Source organism: Zingiber officinale, chromosome 6B (genome assembly GCF_018446385.1).
Source record: "Zingiber officinale cultivar Zhangliang chromosome 6B, Zo_v1.1, whole genome shotgun sequence".
NCBI classification, from domain to species: Eukaryota; Viridiplantae; Streptophyta; class Magnoliopsida; order Zingiberales; family Zingiberaceae; genus Zingiber; species Zingiber officinale.
This window is the reverse complement of record NC_055996.1, coordinates 2,674,801-2,690,916: the sequence shown is the minus strand read 5'-3', so window position 1 is coordinate 2,690,916 and position 16,116 is coordinate 2,674,801. Positions and strand designations below refer to the sequence as shown.

The window sequence follows — 16,116 nt, the reverse complement described above, 5'->3', positions numbered from 1 at the left end:
TTTACCTTCTTCCTTTATATAATTTAGGGATGAACTATGAAGAACTTCTAGTATAAACCTAATTAATTTTGACTACAATATGAAATGAAATGAGGATTCATTACAAATTTACCTAAAAATGCTGCCTTAGTTTTAAAACTATCAAACGGCACTTTTTTATTTTTGAAAAATATAAAAAGGTGGCCTCTTTAATGATTTTCAATGTGACCAATAGTCTCTTTTTGAAAATTTAAATATAAAAAATAAATATATAATTCTTTAAAAAATATATTATAGATTAATTAAATTTTAATTAAAATGATTGGAAGTGACGAGAGGAGTGGCTGAAAGTTATTTTTCGAAGATCTGTGTGAAAAAGGTCTTTTGGAATAAAATAAAAAAAATGAAGCTCTTTAGCGACGTCTAGTGGTAGACTTTATAAAAAGATACTTATAAGGTGCTAAGTGAAATTTACTCGGTTCTAGCGAAGGGTGACAGTGCCGGAGCCATCCGGATGAGATAATATATATCCGAGTTCCAACGGCGAAGAAAGAGCGATTCCTTTGCCTCCTGTGTTTTTTCCCGACGCCGAAGAGCCGACCTCGCTTCGCCTTCCTCCTCCACTCGTTGGTAAATCAGGTTTCTCGTTGTGTTTTATTTTGATCCGCTGTCGGTCAAGCTCAATTTCAACTATTCAAGCATGCTATTGTTCAGATCTGAAAAAGTTTAACTCTTTTATTCGTTTTCCGTTGATTTGGCTTTCTTTTCGGCACCATTTGGCCTCTACTCCGTTTTCTCTTCGACGATGATCTACTTTTTTTTGTTCCAAATTGTAGCTGTACCTTTTCCCCTAAAGATCTATTAACTAGAATTTTTTTTTTTTTTTTGCATCTTCATTGTATAATAATGAAACAGTAGGAAAGAAGTGTGAGAATTATTTAAGAAATTGTTGAATACAATGCTCATCGAACCAGCATAGGACGTGATTATTTTTCATTATAATGTTTAACATCTTTTTTTGAATTTCGAGTTCTTGTATTTAACAAATTAGATATCCTTCTTTAGAATTCAGAAAAATGATACAATAATTGATAGTGGTGTATGCAATTCCTCCAAGAATTTTTAGTTTGGTTACCACATGTGTTGCCAATGGCCAATGGGATAACTAATTCATTATTTCAGACTGATGGCATCAGCATCTCTTATTTCCGACACTGAACCATGGAAGGACTTGAAGGTTTTATATTCCTTTACCATCTGGATTATTTTCATAAAGCGTTTGTTCTTCATATGCCTCACATTTGGTGATTCGTCATCCTGCAGGAACATGTCAATGAAATTAACAAGACACACTTGCGTGATCTTCTGAATGATGTCGAACGAAGCCAATCAATGATGGTGTATGATACTTCTTAGTTTTGTTATTTTCCATTTTGGGAAAAGACTAATGCACGTTAAATCATTCCTTTTAATTCACTTTGAATTTTCTTGGTATGCTTCTCAATCTCCCTAACAGAGAGAATGATGGGATAATTTTGGACTATTCACGGCAACGTGCACGCCTTGACACCATTGATAAACTTTTTAAACTAGCAGAGGTGGGTTGTTTTCGAGCCTTATTCTTATTGTTAGAACATTTTCCTTATTGCTTATTTGAATATTACAGGCAGCACAACTGAGGCAAAAAATTGATAGGATGTACAATGGAGAGCATGTAAGTAAATTTCATGGATACAATATAATAGTGACTCCGCTTGTATTTTATGCTATTCTTCATTGCATTTTTGTTCCTAAGAGGGAACTTTTGCTGGTGTTATTGTGCCATCTTGATTACTGCAGAAGACAAAGATGGTAGATATGGTTATCATGTGAGTTTACCCCGTGATTCAGAATGTAATATATGATAGTTTGTGTGTTTGTCTGTTATTTTATTTTTCCTCTAGGTATTCCACTTAATAAGAGGTTCTTGATTACTCTTCATTATCCAGAGATATATTCACTGTTGCAGTTGTTATGGGTTTAATGTTCACTTTTCCATTTGCATAGGAGTTAGATTGTTTTTGTTAGTCAGGCTTGATAGGATTGTGTTTTTGTTAGTCAGGCTTGATAGGATTGTGGATACTTATGGATGAATTTCTTTTTAAATTCTCAGATAAACAGTACTGAGAATAGGTCTGTTCTGCATATTGCTCTACGAGCTCCGAGAGATAAAATTTTTTACAGTGATGGCAAAAATGTTGTACCAGATGTTTGGAATGTTTTAGACAAGATTAAAGATTTCTCTGAAAGGGTGCGGAATGGCTCTTGGGTAAGAAGAGAAGATGTCTAAGTTGCTAGGTTTCATTGTCAAGTTGCTCATTTTAATTTAGTACATGACTTAGGTTGGCGCAACAGGGAAGGCTTTAAAAGATGTTGTAGCTATTGGTATTGGTGGCAGTTTCTTAGGCCCTTTATTTGTGCATACCGCTCTGCAGACAGGTGAATAATCAGTCTCTATGTTTTTTTGACCCATTCAAATTCTCCTGCATTTGAAATCAATGCTATGTTTTATATGGCCAAACTGAATGTAAATGAAAAATCTAAGTCATCCTATCATTGAATTCTTTCAGACCCAGAGGCTGCAGAATGTGCTAAAGGACGACAACTACAATTGTAAGTACATGAAATAAGTGATCATTTCAAGAAAAGAAACATAATAACATTGATAGATGGAGCTACTTATTCTGTCATTTGTTCTATTTAATTTTTACTCAACTATTAGCACATGCTATGAGTATTGGCATGTCATCGTAATCAACAAGTAGTAATATAGTGATTATCTTGACTTGCAACTCTGACAATCATCCACGCCCAATTGATATATTTAAGTCACTTTTCTAGACTTAAGGGTACATCTTCTAGGACAACAAAATATGTTTTTAAATTTTTTTTACATAACTATAAGATTGTCTAACTTTGCAAATTGTGCTTCATTTTCCTCAATTTTGTTAGTTTGAATCTTTGTAGCAGCCTATAATTATAATTCATTGACTCAGTATGTAATTATATCAATGATTCATTTTTCTGACAATTTTAGTTTGTAAGATCTAAATCACTTTAAGGTTGGTCATACATGAAAATTAATCCAAATAAAAATGTTTATCAACAGTGTGTGTTATGCAAAATCTTAATATGCCATGGATATATGAGGCGGTAAAGTGGCTTGATATAAGTAACTGAAAATATACCATTCAGTATACGTAGTATGTTGTAGGCATAAGTGGACTTTTGGGATTATTTGATCTCCAGGTGCTAGAAATGACATTATTGTTTGTAGCAAACCACTCTCAATCACCTTTATGAAATATTTGTTTGATTCTTCAATGTGAATGTTGCCTGCATATGGCTACGAAATTTTAAGGTCCTGGAATAATAGTTATAGATTGAGATAGTCTTACGATCAAGGTAGCCTTACCTATTGCATCAGTAACATGGTGAACTTCAATATAAATTTTATGCCAATTAACATGTTATTCAAAAAGTTTTCATACACATACAATTTAGATAAAACCTATATAATATAATTTTTTTCTTGAAAATTTCTACTACTATTCAGGATTTAGAATGTGATGCTGTAACTATGCAAGAAAAAGAAAATAATATGGCCTATTGTAACTGATATTTGATACAATTTCATGTAGTCTTGCTAATGTTGATCCAGTTGATGTGGCTCGAAATATCAAAGGATTGAATCCTGAAACTACTTTAGGTAATTGCAAAAATATTATCTACTTGAAAAACTCCTTCAGTGCTATCCTATTGCATATTTTTAACTCATTTTTCTTTTTCTGAATGCAGTTGTGGTGGTTTCAAAGACTTTTACCACTGCTGAAACTATGTTGAATGCTAGAACAATGAGAGAATGGATCTCCTCTGCTCTTGGGTTAGATCATCCTAAGAATGGTTTATTTAATAAAGTTCGTTGTTTGGTTTTGGTTCTTCTACGTATATATTTACATATCTTGTTCATTTATTGCAGTCCACAAGCAGTTGCAAAGCATATGGTGGCAGTCAGTACAAATCTTGTGGTAACATTCATGTTAAAGTATTTAGTAGTTCTATACTCTTCTATATTCCATGACGCTTATTTCCTTCTTTATCTGATTTAATAATTAGGTGATATCTTTTGCAATGTAATTTACTTGTTTTCTGTTAAAGTTGATTGCCTAAGCAAGCACAAGCATTTATATTGTTAACATTCCCCCTTCCTAGGATTTGAACCTGATCTCCTATTCTATATTATATCAAAGTCAATTGGCACCACTTATCCTAAAAGCTTGAACCCTTAGGAAAGGGATTAATTTATATATTTATATTGTTAAGACTTGCAAATGAAGTTATATTTTGGAAAGTACATCACATAAGTGTTAATGTATATCTTTATCTTTTTGACCCAGACAAGGCCAACATGCAACTAATGGTAAGTAAACTATATGATATCTGACTAACAACGGTCAACAATGAGCAATGTTTTCTTGGTTTAATTCAGATGTGACGAAATTCTTGGGAATATCTTATTATATTTCTTTTTCATGGAAGGTGGACATACCATGTGGATCAAAATATAAGAAACTTGATTGTATGATAACAAATCAGTATCTCTGGAATGCAATAATAATTCCCTGTTCTGAGAGTATTTGATCTTCTACACACATATGTAGTTGGTATTTCGGGAAAATTGAATTGATTAAAAAATAATTGAGGCAAAAAGACCTAGGTTGGGAATTAGTACAATAGAGAACCTGGAGGATATAGTACTTTCTGGAATTGCCATTTTCTTCCATGCCATCATATGGTATCTTTTTTTTATCGTGCTATTCATTCTAGACAAGCTGCTAAATATTACTATCACTATTATCAAACTCATAGTAATTTATTTTGTTATCACAGCTTGTGGAGAAGTTTGGCATTGATCCTGCAAATGCCTTTGCATTTTGGGACTGGGTTGGTGGTCGCTACAGTGGTAATTATCATGATATTTCATGATTTTGAAAATTATATCCTTTGGAGATTTTTTTGACAGTGGCTATTTTGATTCAGTTTGCAGTGCTGTTGGTGTGCTTCCACTTTCTCTTCAGTATGGTTTTCCAACTGTTGAAAAGTATGATCACTCATGCTTATTTATCTTAACACAATGAGATCATCTAGAGTACATTCGTATTATATTTTCACGTACTTCAGGGAAAAGGAAACCATACATGAATAATTAAACATAGCTCAATTGCTTAAATTGAACCAGCCTTGTTACCAGAAATTAAATATCGTTTGTTACAAGAATTCTCTTGCTTTCCTTTTGCATTTTTGGTGTTGCTTTTGTCCCATGGAATACTATACATTTTGTTCCATCAAAATAATATGAATTATTGATTATAGTTAATACCTTGAAAAGACAGTATTTTAAGACCTGAAATTTAAAAGCATGGAAGCATTTATTTGTTATACAATTGAGTTTGCTTCTCTTACCTCCCTATGGAGAAAAAAATGTCTCAAACGAGGGAACCTTATCTGTCATGAGCCTTTGACAACATGAACTCTATATACCACTTAGGTGCTTACAAATGTTACAATGATCACAAGGGATCTTATTCACGAGACTGTCATGAGCCTTTAACAACATGAACTCTAGTATGTACTGCTTACAAATGTTACATGGTCATAATGCCTCTTATTCATAAGTTAAGAAATACAAGTGCTCCTACTTTCATTATATGCATCTACTATATGACTTTAGATTTTAGTTGAGAGAATAAATGAGTTAATTCTCTAGAAAAGTGATTAGTATGCAGATAAATTGTATATTTGCACTCCCTTATGTTGCAACATAAGTATCAGATAAACCCTGAAGTAAATCACAAACTGAAACAAGTGAAATCAAAGGGCATTCCTTGAACTTACTATGGGTACAAGTGAAGAAATGATTAAAATAAACTTGTTACATTGAATAGATAACAGTTCAAGAAATGATTAAAATAAACTAAGAACGTTATAAACCCATAAGAATTATAATGTTCCTAGTTTGCAGAAGAAATGATAACAGTTGAAAGCTTTTGCAGTTCTATGTTAAAGCCTCACAATATTCTTTCTTTACTCATGAAATTGATGATCTGCATGACTTTTAAATTTACAAAATGGAGAAAATGTTTTAAAAGATTGGAATTGAGAGAGAAAACTTCACATCAAGTAAGTTTAACAAACAAGTTGCAGTAAAATCACTTTTGCATTTTCCATTAGTTCCTATACTGTAAAGGCTCCTCATGTTTACTAAGGCTGCATGATCAATGAGGTGGTACTGGGAGTCTGGGACCATTCAAAGGATGGATATACGAGGCATCCATCTGATATCCTAGCTTCACAATTTTCTTTATCATAACTTTGCTAAAGAGCCTCATAATATAGGGTTAGGGTTGACATGTTATGGATTCAATTCATTTAAGAATATGAATATAACCTACAGGTTAGTTATTGCGGAAGTTTTATTTTATTTTATTTATTTTCTCAAGGCATCTTGATCTATGAAATGGTAGTGTAGTTTTTCTTCACTGAACATAAAATATATTTATGGATTTAATCCTTCTACTATTTTACACTTCATTTCTTCAATCTCAATGCTAAAACAAATACTGTTTATGTTGTCATTTCAGGTTGTTTGTGTTAGGCATTTAGAATAGTTGTCTATGATAATCTTAGAAGTTTTCTTACCTATTTTTCTGTATCCACTGAAGATTTTTGAATGGGGCTTCCAACATTGACACACATTTCCACTCGACTCCCTTTGAAAAAAACTTACCTGTAAGAGTTGTAATTTTTATATGTTCATCTCAATACAAAAGGATATTCTCATAATCTAATACTTTTGTTGTTTGAACCAGGTACTTCTAGGTTTGTTGAGTGTATGGAATGCTACATTTCTTGGATATCCTGCGAGAGTAAGGAATCCTAGTTTTGTCACAAGCTGATCTGCCCTGCATTTTTTGTGATATATTATAGTAGTATAACAAAAACTTTATCACTCTATCCAGGCCATATTGCCTTATTCGCAGTCACTTGAGAAGTTTGCTCCACATATTCAGCAGGTATTTGATGTGGTTTTCACTTTGGAGCATTCTTGTTTTGCAAATTTTTGTAGTTATGATATCCTACAGGTTAGCATGGAGAGTAATGGAAAAGGTGTATCAATTGATGGTATTCCCCTTCCCTTTGAGACGGGAGAAATAGACTTTGGAGAACCTGGAACTAATGGTCAGCACAGTTTCTATCAGCTAATTCATCAGGTAATGTTCTTAATGAACAAAATTGACCTAGTGTGGATACTTTAGTTTAGGATAAGTGAGATAGAATTAGAAACAAAAATTGTACAAAAAATTTCCTCTCGTGAATACTTCTTTTATGTCAAGGAGAATTTTGTGTTATGGTAAACTCAGCCAGAAACATAACTTCTATTTTTCTCCTTTATGAATATGCTCAAATTCCTATTATGTAAATGTAATTCAAACTTGCTACTATATGTTACCTTTTTAATGCTCTAATTTTTGTTGTTTTTGTGTTGTTTGGTAATACATTCCTTTAGAGTAACAATTCAAAGTCAACTTGATTGGTTTTGTCATCTCTAGACCCATTTGTATGCCTTTCAAGTTATCTGGTATACAAAAGACGTTGGGAGAAAAATGAGAAACACATCAAGAATATTTAGCAAGGGCTTGCATTACATATGTCATTCCAAATATTGGGTTCAGCTCTTTCAGCAGCTGAGTTACTAAAACAAGGCCACATTATTTATATGGTCGCATAAACTATTGAGGATACAATTTTAAATAGAATGGGGTTCAATAAAAAGAACAACAGCAGTAATTTATATGGGACTACCCAGAAAAAAGAACCTTAATAATTTTCCTGTTTAACATAGCAACGACACCTATTTGTTCTGTTAGATATTTGTTGCGACAATCCTAACCATTATTCCATTAGTTGTGTCATCTTCTTGCAGATTCCCCAAAACCTGTTATGTAATTCCTTTGTTAGGATTGCTTTTACTGATTTGAAATTACTTTTCTTTGTTCTATAGATTTTGTTTCCAGATTGTTTACTGAGATTTTGTTTGGGAGATTTGCTTCTACCTTCACTTACTGTTTGTTCTGTACTAGATTCTAAGAACCTATCTAAATCTGGACTTCACTGGCTCTGCTTCAAATCTTCTTTAGATTTCCAAATTTCGAGTTTCCAGCACACCAGATTTCCAGATTGATTTCTGATCAGATTGAAGAATTTGCAGTTTATTTCCAAATTGCTTCCTACATGGGTTCTACGATCCCTTTGCCTGTGCTTTGGTGGTTCTCCTATAAAGTTTCTGAAATCCTTGTTGTTGCTACATTTGTAGAAAATAAATCAATCTATGCAAATTTCTAAATCCTAAGAAAGGTATTTCTACCATTAATCTATCTATTGAGAAGTATCTGCAACTCCTTACGTGGAAGACTTCCAGGAGTGCTTTAAGCCAGTGTCTTTACTGGTTCATGGCTATAATTCTACTAATTTCGCAACACAGACTGCTAGATCGGCTACCCAGATTCTAGGTTCAAGATCCTCTCAGTATATGTTTCCTAGCAACTTTCTGTCTTTGATCTTACACCTCCATCTCATCCTATCCATTCCATTCTAGCAGATAGATCTGTCTTATCTGTGAAGGGTGTTGGCCATGTCACTCTTTCCTATCTTTACCATTTTTTTTTTTGTATTTTATATGCACAAGTTTTCTTTTAGTTTACTATTTACAAGCAAATTCACTTGACCACTACATTGCTCAGGATTCAAGCATAGGAAAGGTGATTGATACAAATATGAGCCTCAAGGATTATATCAATTGGCAATGGCTACACCCTCATCTTCTCTAGTAGTTGATTCTTCTCTACTCCTAATTCAAAATTGTCTAGATTATCTAGCCTACAAAATATGTAAATGGTGGTTCTTGGTCTCTCCAATAGCCAAAGTCAACCATCATTTCCTTCCATTGTCCATAAATGTGCTTTGCTACCTTTTTCCTTAATGCATTCAGATGTTTAGGGTCCCAATCACGTCCATTTAAAACTTGGCTTGAGATGTTTTGTTCCCTTGATGATTACTCACACACCACTTGGCTTTTCTTACTGAAAAAATGTACTGATGTTTTCCTTCATCTTTTTTTTTTCTGTCAAGATCAAAACACAATTTAGAACTTCAATTTGTGTATGGAGCAGTGATAATATTAAGAAAATACTTTTCTGTGCCTTTCAATCTTTCCTTTCTATTGATGGCATCTTTTATCAATCTATATGTCATTTTAAGTCCAATAAAACAAGTGGTTGAGACAGCTTGTATATGGTTACTTATATGAGACTTGCTCTTAAGTTTCACTGCATGCTACCTTATAAATCGTATGCCTTCTTAAGTTCTTCATAGACAAATTTCTTTTACAAGTTTCTTTCCTAGAGATGCTTTTTTACTTTCACCTTGTCTTTGGGAGTACTTATTTGGTTCATCTTTTATCTCTTAGTAGAGATAAATTATCTCCTATCATTCTTAGCTATTCTCACATGCAAAAGGGATATCAATGCTACTCCTTTTCCTGTCATTCTTCAAGAAGATTTCTTCAATACCCAACTATTTACTCCCGCGTTTGCTACAGAGGTTTTTCCTGTTTATATTCCAATTGTGTTCTCACTCTAACTCTACCATCTTCCACTATAGAGATCCCAGCAGAAGCACTAACGTTGGTAACACAGATGAATTATAGATATAAGCTTGAGGTTGAGCATGTTACAGCTACTACTTGAAACTCTACTCTCTTGTAATGTCATTACTAGTTGTATCCCACTTTTTGATTTGCACCTCCCAATTGCTTTTTGGAAAGGTCCCCATAAGTGCGCAACATAATATCCTGTTTCTGAGCTTATCTTCAATGTTTCTCTATCACCTTTCTATTCTGCCTTCTTCTTTTCTTTGGCTTCACATACCATTTCTAAAACTATTTTAGAGATTGTCTAATCTGAGAGGCTGATAAGCTATAATGATACCCTTACATGTAACCTTGTATCTTGAAAGAGCAAAAAGTAACTGTTGTGATGAGGTTGAGTGTAGAAGGAGAGTACATCAATGATTCCTGCTACATGTGAGTTTATTTGGCTCAAATAAATGACTAAGCTAAGGAATATATTGTGATAATTGAGCTGTTATACACATTGCTTGATATTGTGCCTTTCATGAGTGGATAAAACATATTGACATTGATTGTGACTTCATTCATGGTGCAATCTAGGAGGAGATCCTCATCGTTCTTGTTAGTTTCGATGATCAGGTAAGTGACAGATTTGCTCACTAAATTTTTGAGAGATCCTAGATTCATTAAATATATATTTTTTTTAAAAAAAATACCTTGGAGGGGTGTGTAGTGGACCAAATTATAAATAGAATAGGGCTCAATTGCAAGTATAATAATTGAGGGTGTTAATGAAAAAAAAGAACATCAACTCCAAGATTTTATTTAAATCAATTTCCATCAAATAAGTAAACAAGAATAATATATGATCACTTAGATTTTGTTAAATATTCTCGACATGGATTGTATGGGTTGGTTAACATGTAATTTTATGTGTTCTGTTTCTATTATACCGTTGGTTATGTTCTTATGTAAGTTTCCAATTATAAATTGCCTAGGTTAAATACGATTGGTCAATTCAATATTGTCTAGATATATACTGCTATAAGTATTGTGCATCCTTGTCAATATAATTGATGTCAAATATCACCTTATTACAGATAACATATGCATATAAATACTTGCATACTCCAGCGTTTGAGCCTTTGTTTGCTTGCATATCTGATAAGCTTTTAAGAACCTTGAAAGATTATGAAATTTGTGCTTGTCTTTATTTAAAAATGGGTGTTTTTCTTAAGTATTTTATTGTGTATCACCATTGATTTTTAAAATTCTTCCGTATATTTAGGGTCGTGTAATTCCCTGCGACTTTATTGGTGCAATCAGAAGTCAGCAGCCTGTTTACCTGAAAGGTATTTAAATAACTCTCTCAACTATGTGTTATCTTTTGTTTGCATTTATAGATTCCATTAATATGCTTTGTATAAATTGTATTTGTTTTTTACCTTTCAGGTGAAGTAGTGAGTAACCATGATGAGCTCATGTCAAACTTTTTTGCACAGCCAGATGCTCTTGCTTATGGGAAGGTACTTAATTTTGTTTGATTTTTGAGGCTTACAATTTTCAAGTTTATTGCTAACAAATGCTAGTGTTTCAGACTCCAGAGCAGTTACTTCTTGAAAATGTAGCTGCCCATCTTATTCCTCACAAGGTGTTATTTATAATAAACTATCTTTGATTATGTGTATCAAATGTTTGATTTTGGATCTTTTTGTGCTTAACATGGATATTTCTGATTGCAGACCTTCTCTGGCAATCGTCCTTCTTTAAGCCTACTATTACCCTCTTTAAATGCATACAATATTGGACAGGTTGTTGCAAGTTAATGGTTTTTCATATAGTTTAAGTTTAGGATCTCTTCACTACCATTGCATGGTGTATTGATTAGAAGGATTATAAATAGGCATCATTTTTTGCTTTGTTAGTTTCCAGTTCCCAGAATATGTTCAGGTATGACTGATGCTAATATTTTTGATTCCTCAGCTATTAGCAATCTATGAGCACAGAATTGCAGTTGAAGGATTCATTTGGGGGATCAACTCCTTTGACCAGTGGGGTGTGGAGTTAGGCAAGGTATCACTGCTTTGCTCTTGAATTTGTTTACTAGTACATGTGCTCTAGGTTATAAATACAGTTAACTTTTGTCACGATCTTAATTTGTTGGCTTATCTTTCTTTCTCCAATTCTTCTTTTCATAAATGGGTTGGGTTTTCCTCTGTCAAAACTCAAGGTACTGGCAAGTCAAGTTAGGAAGCAACTGCATGTTTCTCGCACAAAAGGAGAGCCTGTTCAGGGTTTCAATGTCAGCACAACCACTTTGTTGACAAAGTATCTTGAGGTAATTTTTCTGGATTATGGTTCATGATTACTAATGTTTCTGCACGTAATTCATTTTTATGATTTGGAATTTCTAATCTGCTGTATAAGCTGGTGCTTTAAAATGAATGTACATCACAAGCTGCGCTTCAGCATCAATGTAGGTGCCATAGCAATTGCCAGTTGATCCATCTCTTCCTACTTCAGTATTTGTGTATTCAGCCAATAGCCTTAGTTGGCGGCTGACGAACACTTTCATATTCAAAACAAATTAAAGAAACGGGTATAGAAGCATTGTTTTAAAAGGGCGATCATATGAGTGTATGAAGTGAGGGATTACACTACATGCTGCATATGTTATTCCAATATGCTGTTTACCTTAATAGGTGATTGGCCTGCACATACACATGATGACTACTGCTTATATGCATAGTAGCATAATGATTATGCGACTTAAATTGATTTTCAGCGGATTTAATTCCAAGACACTATTTTAATCAAATTAATTTGAGCCAAATAAACAATCAAGATGCAGTGTATGAATTGCTTTAATTGGTAGTCAAATATAAGCATTATTATAGCATGTTTATGTTATATGGAATTATGGATGTCTTTGGTTCCTATGTATACCCTTTTAAAATGAAGTATTCATTAATTATATTGAGTGCTTTCATATGTTAAGTGATGAATATAACCTTTTAGTATAGAATTCTTTCATGAGCCATTTTTTTTCCCTTTCGAATGTTTATAATCAATTAGTAAAAGCATAGTGGGAAAAGCATTTACCAGTCTGTGGTATCAACTTGAATTGCTTCAAAGTATATCATCCATGCTTCATCTCCAAAGTTGATTGCTTCAGGAAGTTATATATTTGATTTATCTGGTGTTTTATTATCTGCAGGCGGAACCTGGTATCCCCTTCGACACCACCGTGCTGCCGAAAGTGTAGAGTCGAATCCAACTGTGTTTCCAACTCATATAGTAGCACCAGAGAAATAAACCTCCTCGACCTCTACTTTTCAGTTGTAACCCATGGCATCTACCAGGATTGCTGTTCGAATCATACATATCAATGTTCACATATTGGCATGCCTTTCTCAAGTTATCAACCATCTCGGCTTTCTTTTATATTCCATATATATATATATATATATATATATACATAATAAATAACATTATTGAATCAATGTCTTTAGATTCCTCAAGTTATTAATCATGTCGAGTATTCCGTTTCCCTGTTTCTTCCTGTTTGCATTTGGCAGCTTGAACTTGGTGGCGACACGGCACATGGTGCCAAGGCAGAGCATCACGGCCAGCCCCGGTCCTTCGACTTAAGACTTCAGTCCCTGGGCGAAATAATAAAATAAAATATCAAATAAATTTCTAATAATACATAATTTATCTATAATAATTTCTTCTAGCATTTCTATTTGTAAAATCTTCTATAATATTATCAGTTTCAAGAATTTCCAAGATATCTTTCTCAATACATAAAATTGTCAATCCATTTAATTTTTCTTGAGACATTTATGATCTCATATATGTTTTTAATAATTTTAATTTTGAAAAATTTCTTTCAGCCGATGCTACTATAACAGGCATAGTCAACAAAATTTTATAAGTAATTGCAACATTTGGATAACAATCTACACTTTGAACAAATTCAAGAATATCAATTGCAGACATTATCATATTTGGTAAAGTCGTTTGTAATATTTTTAATTCAGTAAATAAATCATCTAACTCAACATCTGAGTTGTCATGAGTTAGAGTAGATTTTAAATTGACACAATATTTTCTTAATTCATCATCATTCAAAGTTCTTAATGTTTTTGAATCAAATAAAAAACCAAATATATTTTCAAAGGTTTTCGTTTGCTCGAATCTACATTTTAAAGAAGCAATTGTCATGTTCACAACAACAATAAAATAATCAATTCTAAAAGACTCTTCTAATGATAGTGAAACTTCATCATCTTCTCTTTCATTAAATTGTCTTTTCCTAAAAATACGACGCTTTGTTGTAAATATTGGCTCTATATTCATATCTAATGCAAGACTCTTAGCAATAGTTAAACTTGCAGCATAATCATCATTCCTATACTTTTCAAAAAATGAGATTACACCTTCTAATTGTTTCATGGCAGAGTCAATGCACATAGATTTTGATTGTAATTTCTTACTCACCATGTTTATAGCAAATAAGATATCATACCAATGACCATACCAAGTAAAAATTCAAAATTTTCGATTGAATTAGCTAAACTTTCAACTTCACTTATTGACTTTGCATCATCACAAATATTATTTAATTCAAGTAAAGCTGCTCTCACTTCCACAATTTAAAATCTAATAGCTTAAACACTTTTAATACGACTTTCCCAACGAGTATTCGACAAAGATTTGACAGTTAATCTCTTCACATTATTAAGTAAAATTTTCCATCTCTTAGGAGAACTTGAAAATAATGTATATATGCGTTGCACTACTCCAAAAAAAGAAACAGCTTTAACACAAGAATGTGTCATATTACTAAGGGCGTGTTTGGTTGGGGGTTATCAATGATAACCTTGATAGGTTATCAAGGATACCCTTGTTTGGTTTAAGTAATGAATGATTCCGAATAATGTAATATTCCTGCCACGTCAGCAATCAGGGAATATAACCCGGAATCAGAAAACCTTAGAAATCTTAGATTTTCCACGATTCCAGGGTTATCAATATTTTTCCCCCAAAATTACCCTGCGACACTAGCAGGTGGTGAGCAGGAGCAGGCGGAGATTGTGGGGGCAACAACGGCAACTGGGGGCAACGACGACGACTAGCAATGACGGTGACGGCAAGAAGGAGGCGACAGTGAGCAACGACGGCGACTGCGAAGCAACGGCGACGGCGAGCAGGTGGCAGCGGTGATGGTGAGCAGGCGGTGACTGTGAAGAACGGCTAAGACCAGCCATCACCTGGACGGCGACGGCGACGGCGAGCAGGTGGCAACGTCGGAGGTTCGCAGAGGAGGTGGCCCGTCGGCGGCTAGAAGGAGCGACAGTGAGCAACAATGGCGATAGCGGAGCAACGACGACAACGAGCAGGTGGCGGCGATGATGGCGAGCAAGCGGTGACTGTGAAGCAATGATGGCTGAGGCCAGCCATCGCCTGGACAGAGATGATGCGCAGATTGCGCCGGAGGTCCGTGAAGGAGTCAGTGCGCCGACGGCTTCGTGGAAGAAGATGTCGATACGAAAAAAGGGGTAGGAGGGAGAAGTACAGTAACATAAAAAAGAATTAAAAATTTAATCACACATATAAATGATTTTAATTATATTTTAATATATATATAGATTTATTTTAAATTTTAAAAATTATAAATCAATTATACTTATTTATTATATATATTATCAAGTTATTAATTAATATAATAGTAATAATTATTATTAATTAAATTAAATTTATTCTAAAAAATTAATAATGTAATTGATAAGGGTAATATGGTAAATATTAAATTAAATTATAACATTACCTAGGTTGAACCAAACAAGATTAGGATTAACTTTTATTCCCCATAACCTTGGTTATCGGATTACTTGATGATCATATAACCAAGATCATGTATAAAAACTTGAACCAAACGCACCCTAAGAGTTAGATTAAGACTATGACAAACACATGACATATACAACGCTCTTGGATTTATTTCCAGTAACCTCTTTTGAACTCCTTGGTGTTTTCCTTTCATATTAGAACCATTATCATAACCTTGACCTCTAATATTTTCAATACTAAGATCAAGTGATTTAAACACATTTTGCAATTCGTTAAAAAGTCCTAAACCTGATGTATCATCTACTTTTAGAAACTCTAAAAAGTACTCCTCTATTTTCACTTTATTACCTGACATATTAATACATCGTACTATAAAAGTCATTTGTTCTTGATGACTTATATCTGGGGTACAATCAAGAATTATTGAAAAATATTTTGCTTCTTTAATTTTATTAATGATAACACTTTTAACATTATTAGCTAAAATAGAAATCAACTCATTCTGAATTTTATGACCTAGGTAATGATAATGAATTTCATTACTTTGAATACGT

The 16,116-nt window shown here is 33.4% G+C and overlaps 1 protein-coding gene across 2 annotated transcripts; it reads left to right on the top strand.

The window, feature by feature from the left end:
- The first annotated feature begins 446 nt into the window (after nt 1-446).
- On the top strand, nt 447-13,127 carry LOC121991705 (glucose-6-phosphate isomerase, cytosolic-like). Of its 2 annotated transcripts, none has more exons than XM_042545713.1 (24): nt 447-609; nt 1,162-1,216; nt 1,303-1,379; nt 1,496-1,577; nt 1,646-1,693; nt 2,132-2,287; nt 2,361-2,457; nt 2,589-2,631; nt 3,660-3,727; nt 3,817-3,901; nt 3,998-4,046; nt 4,909-4,981; nt 5,059-5,119; nt 6,741-6,807; nt 6,888-6,944; nt 7,038-7,091; nt 7,161-7,289; nt 10,995-11,058; nt 11,159-11,232; nt 11,304-11,357; nt 11,449-11,517; nt 11,690-11,779; nt 11,937-12,044; nt 12,924-13,127. In XM_042545713.1, exons 2-24 carry the CDS (start codon nt 1,166-1,168, stop codon nt 12,969-12,971), a joined length of 1,704 nt encoding a protein of 567 aa, XP_042401647.1. In that variant the 5' UTR covers nt 447-609; nt 1,162-1,165; the 3' UTR covers nt 12,972-13,127. The 2 variants fall into 2 exon arrangements, with proteins under 2 accessions (XP_042401647.1, XP_042401648.1); XM_042545714.1 differs by having other exon boundaries at nt 447-618.
- Nucleotides 13,128-16,116: the final 2,989 nt, after the last annotated feature.